The sequence below is a fragment of the Sinocyclocheilus anshuiensis genome, unplaced genomic scaffold (assembly GCF_001515605.1).
Source record: "Sinocyclocheilus anshuiensis isolate Anshui unplaced genomic scaffold, SAMN03320099.WGS_v1.1 scaffold194, whole genome shotgun sequence".
Lineage (NCBI taxonomy): Eukaryota > Metazoa > Chordata > Actinopteri > Cypriniformes > Cyprinidae > Sinocyclocheilus > Sinocyclocheilus anshuiensis.
The window spans coordinates 1,310,811-1,316,780 of record NW_015546074.1 but is presented as its reverse complement, the minus strand read 5'-3'; the positions used below and the strand labels follow the sequence as shown (position 1 = coordinate 1,316,780).

Here is a 5,970-nt window from a genome sequence, read left to right as displayed (position 1 = left end):
CTCTGGGCTAAACTCGGGGACAGGAGCCCTCCGTGGGCTAAACTCAGGAACAGGAGCCCTCCGTGGGCTAAACTCAGAAACAGGAGCCCTCCGTGGGCTAAACTGAGAAACTGGAGCCCTATTTGGGCTGGATTCAGGGGCTGGAGCCCACACTGGAGCGAGCTCTGGGGCTGGAGCCGACCACCTTCTCCTCCTTCGATTCCCCTTTAGGTTCGGGGTTGAAACGCGTGGTCGGTGGGCTGGAGAGTGCCGCGGCCAGCGGGCTGGAGAGAGCCACAGCTGGCGGGCTTGGATTCGGAACGGCCGGCGGGCTGGAGAGTGCCACGGCTGGCGGTCTTGTCTTCGGAACGGCCAGCGGGCTGGTTCTGGCCTGGGCCTGGACACTCCCCAGACACCGGTAGAGATCCCTTCCTTCCAGCATAGTCCCTTGGTGTCTGGGAGGTCCATGGGGCGATGGTAGTTGGCCCCGAGCCAGAACAGAGAATTGATGGTGGCGTCATCCAATGCCGTCGCCACGGCGAGCCCGCAGAACTCCCAGGCGTACTCAAAGAAGGGGAGATCTCTACGGGCTAGAGCAATAAAACGAGTGGCGATTTCCATGACGCAGGGAGAAACAAACGGGAAAACAAAAACACGGGGAGAAGAGGCGCCGCTCACTGTTTTGGTCCGGTATTCTGTCACGGTGTGCCTACTGCTGACCCCGCCGTTGGTTACGATCACGACGCCGCCTGCGAGCACTTCCGCCCGGCCGGGTAGAGTGCGTAGCCTCGGGTGGTCTGGAGATCTCAGGGATGAGTCGAGGATTGGTGATAAAACTGTTGGAAAAGTGCACACCAATATCCAAAAGCTCCTGTCGGGTGTAGGATGTTAAAGCAAAGCTGTTCAGTGCGAACAGGCCCGAGATGAGCAGGAAAAATACTACAAAATTGCAAAAACTGGAGAGACGCTGAGCCTCGCGATGTGTACGCGCCACCATCTTGGTCATTAATAATTGCATTATATCAGTGTCACATGATCCTTCAAAAATCTAAATCTGCTTGGTGCTCAATACATATTTCTTTTTATTATCACTGTTAAGAAGATTTGTGCTGCTTAATATTTTTTTGAAAACCATGATACATTTTTTTCAGGATTCTTTGATGAATAGAAAGTTCAAAATAACTGCAATTTGAAATAGAAATATTTTAATATAAATCTTTATTATCACTTTTGATCAAATTAATGCATCCTTGCTGAAAAGAAGGACAAAACGATTAAAAAAATAATAATTACTGACCCCAAAAGTTTTAAATGGTAGTGTGTATATATGCACATATATCATCTTGCAAAAGCTGTGAGGTGGTCCCATTACTGGTTGCACAAGAATTATGAAGATATCAGGTGCTGTCTGAGGAAACCCTCAGGGTTTTAAAGATCATGAGAGAGTCAACCCTGACCTCAGCCCTCAGGGTCAGAGAGCTGCTGAATGATGGATAGACCACTGAGAGGTGTGACTGCAAGGTATGGAACTGTGCCTGTGTAAAATGAACTCAGGATGAGCAGATGACAACGTTGAGGTAACGCTAGGGTCTGTGCACAATTACCTGACTATGTGAGGTTCTGATGACAGGTAGGTTGTACAGTAAATGTCACAAAACACAATGATAATTTCTATTTGATGAATAAAAATAAAATACAAATGCAAAATGCAAAGATTAGGCAATATGAATAATGAATAATTAATCTTAGTTTTAAAAGTATTTCAACAAATTATTAGTCAATTATTGTTACTGATATTTATTATTTAATCATAAAATCATAAATTAATATTACAAAACAATATAAAATATGAACCACTTACAAAGTCAATCAAACTTCACAGTACTTTCAAAGTACACCGACAACGTAACTGCATAAATTTCAATTTCACAGTTTAGTTTTTTTTCAGATTCAAGGTGTTTTCTATAGAATTCTTTCTGAATTTTGTGACATTAGATCATATTCAGAAACACAATTTACAAGATTAGATATATTTATTAATTAATTAATGTATTTTTCTGTAAATTGCTTGGGATAAAAGCATTTTCCAAATGAATAAACAGCTTATCAACAGCATAAATAGTAGCTTTTGAATTAATTTCTGACAATTTGGCCTTGGATGTGCTACTAGTGGGCCTCATACGTCTCATAATTATTTCTTAACTTTGTCTAAAATACTTCCACATGCTCTCTAGTGACATTTGAGCTAAAATGGCTATGTGGTCTTGATTAAAAAAAAAAATCTTCTTTGCTTTTACCACCTTTTCCAATAACAGCACAGAACTGCCAGCTTTTTAGAAATAATTAGACTCTGAAATTCATGTAAGAGTACAAAACTCAAATGTAGTAGTATTATTAAATGTGAAAATAAAACTTGATGTTCTTACCCTGAGTCTGCGTCCATACACTGTGACCTGTCCTCGTGCCTGTTCTTTCCGTTGTCTCCATTCCACCAGGTTGAGTCCATTGTCGATGGGCAGAGTGACATTTCTCTTGCTTATGGTTGGGTTGACTGTTCCTGACAGCAGGTGAGGCTCCGTGTGAAGAGACACTTCCATGCCATTGGCCAATACCAGACGCAAGGAGCCATCCAGACCAATGTAGTAACTGTTTTTGACTTGATCTACGATTTGAAGACAAAAAACTAGTCTCATGTATATTGCAAAAAACATTGTGGAATGATTACCCAACATTCTGAGTTAAAAAATAGTTAACATAAATGAAAAATTTGTTATAATTTACTTACTTATTCAATGTAAGTATCAGTAAATGCGGACAGAATTTTAGACTATGACTACTATCCACCCTTTATTGGTTACATGCTGTATTTCTCTCAAAATTGCAGCCAAATTTATGACACCACTCTTATTTGTTGAACAAGACCAGACAGACAGTGAAACAAAGGGATGATTCAAAGCCTATTAGTCTTTGAGTTGCCCTCGGAAAACCGAAAGAGAGGCAGAAAGCTATCATAGTTGAAGGCGCCTGCCTGTGGCAACTGAGATGCAACTAAATCTGAAACTGTCTGTCTCTGTCCCCAGGTGGTCTGGCTAAGCGCTTTGAAGGGACAAGGAAGATATAGAAAAAGGGGGGTGAACCTGAGAGAAATAAAGTCTGAAGACAGTGAATGGGAGGGAACAAGAGAGAGACAGTTAACAAGAACGACGTACCCAATGAGAAAATGTCAGTGAATGCTTTGATGACACTCTCATTACCAGTCAAAAGGAATTAATTACTCAGCAAAAGCAGTGCAGACAGCAGCCATATAAACAAGCTAGCATGTGAAGCTAACATGTAGCCTTGGGTGGTAGAGGACACTCTCATTCCTTGTTATAAATGAATTGAATAACATTTTGAAATAAACTACAGTGAAAGCTTGATTGACTGGTTTGTGATAGAAAACAGTCATTTTACAGCAAAACAGTTCACTCGGCAGCCATCTTGCTATTGCCATTGGGCAGCTAATTTCTACCTGCACCTACAGTACATCTACTTTATTAAGAATGACACAAAATTTCAAGTGTTTGTTAAACTTACATGTCAAATCTGTCAAGTCTGTGTATATGTTAGAGTATAAAAATACACATATAACAGTAATTGCGACAATTGTGACACTTCTCGTAAACACAATTTTGTCACAATATGATTTTATATCTCGTAATTGCAACCCCGATAGCACACGTAAATCACGAAGATGTCTATCTGACGTCTGCATTTACATCTACAAGACATATTTTTTTTTGTGTTTTTTTTAGTGTTTGCTCATCTGCAATACGTCAATATGACGTTTCCTATCAGATGTCAAATAGACGTTTAGAAGATGTCTTTAAGATGTTTATGATTTAGAATGTATGTAAAATTGACATCTTAAATATGTCTATCAGATGCTTTTCAGATGAAGAACTGAGTTCTTGCAGACATATGTGTGCTATCTGGGAACTTTGTTTCAGTTGCAACTTTTGTATTTCACAATGTGACTTAATATTTCATAATTACAAATTTATATCTCACTTAAAAAATTTACTATTTCTCAAACAAATTTGTCACAATTTTGTCTCTAGCAAAAAGTCTCTAGCAGTTGCAACTTCATATCTTGCAATGTGACTTTACATCTTGCAATTGCAAATTTATATCTCAAAATATAAGTCCCATTGCGACAAATAGTTTACATCTTATAATTGTTACTTTGTTTCTAGTAGTTGCAGCTTCATATCTTGCAATGTGACTTTATATTTTGTAACTACAAATTTGTATCTCACAATGAGACTTTATTTCTATTTTAAACTCAGATTTTTTTACTCTGAAGCAGAAAGAGGCTTCCATAAAAATCTGAAATAATATGGCATCATAAATTTAGCGCCTTTTTTACAAATCACTCAACAAAAACCCTCATTGGCTGTTTTTAATTGAAAGGTGGGACTTCCATTCTTAAAGCCGTATTTTTCCATGAGTTGTCCATGTTGTCCTCTTTATATTGTTTTTGTAGATGAGTGAGTTGAGTTTAGCATGAACTGGATCATATCAATGTCAAATTCATAAACAGCTCGTGGTCAGCATGTAGATCGTTTGATACCTTATTCAGGTAAATAATATTGGTGCCCTGAAAAAAACCTCAGACTGAATGACCTGGAAATCGAACACACACTCACACAACCTTGGAAAGTCAATAAACAGCACAAGGTCACCACCTCCGAGAAATGTATATCCAGATTGCGTGCGCGAAACTCTGTGTTGAAGCTAGAGCCAAACTGGTTTCCGTTTACAAAGCAGACAATAGTGAATTAATTAGTAGCAAAGCGTTTGGCAGGGCGCCCTCTTTCTCTCTCTCCAGCAGATGTCCAGGACAAGGTCACCATGCGTAGGTGACCATTAGTTAAGTCTAGGATAAGAACGCCGGCAGAACTTTACGTCCTCTACCTCTTCTCTCAGACGCAGTCTTCAGTAAACCAATTGAAGCCCAGGGGAGGAGGACAGCCCTTCAAATCAAACGCTCACAGGAGCGCCAAAAATCTTTACAGTTTCTGAGGAAATAGAGCAGGGCACGGAGAGTTCAAAGCTATGTATTGGGAATCAATGGAGCGCTTGGTTAGGTGAAAACCAGGATATCGAAATGCCAAAGTATGCAAGGAAATCACAAGCTAGGAAGGCGGCCCCTGACCCCTACCACACCCCTCTGTCTCGAGGGCTAAAGTGATTAAGATTTGGTTTTCTAAGACGGACAGGAAAAGCAGGAGCTTGGTGAAAAGGGGAGGCTGGAACAAACAGAAGTAGTGGACAGAAAATCAATCTGGACTTCATGTCTTCATGAGTGGGCGGGCTTGCGATTTTAGAGAAAATACAAACACTCATGCCTTTATTGATTTCACGAGGAAGAGGCTTGTTTGCTTCCCACAAACATATCAATTTTGCCTCACAGTTATTTTACTTTATCTACAGCTACTAAGTTTGTAGTGTATAAGAGAACAAAGGCAGTAATTACTTTTGTGCAACCTGTTCCTTTCTTTCCTTTATTTACTCACCCTCATGTCATTTCCAAACTTGTACAACTTTCTTAATGTGATATTTTGTTTAATATGATATTTGGAAGAATCTTCAACAACCGTTCTTAGTGACCAAATATGACCATGACAAGTTTCTTATATGCTATAAGTTTTCCAAAGCCATTCAGACAGAAATATATACTTCAAAATTTTGTGCTTTTGAAAGAAGTTTCTTTTGCTCACCAAAGCTGCATTTATTTGACCAAAAATACAGACTAAAATACTAATATAGTAAATATATATTTCCTTTAGAAATTATTCTAATATGGTAATTTGGCACTCAAGAAACATTTCTTCTTACTGTATTCTTATTAGTTAAAAATGCTTGTGCTGTTTAATGAAATTCGGGAAGTGTGGAAATATATATATATATATATATATATATATATATATATATATATGTAGAGCTCAT

General features: G+C 39.1%; 1 protein-coding gene across 2 annotated transcripts in view; it reads right to left on the bottom strand.

Annotated features, from left to right (window-relative positions):
- Nucleotides 1-5,970, bottom strand: part of LOC107699823 (teneurin-4-like) — a 273,915-nt gene that overhangs the window by 18,603 nt on the left and 249,342 nt on the right. For both annotated transcript variants that reach the window (XM_016501217.1, XM_016501216.1), the window contains exon 28: nucleotides 2,406-2,641. In XM_016501217.1, coding sequence (XP_016356703.1) covers nucleotides 2,406-2,641 — 236 coding nt within the window. The remainder of the gene's footprint in view (nucleotides 1-2,405; nucleotides 2,642-5,970) is intronic.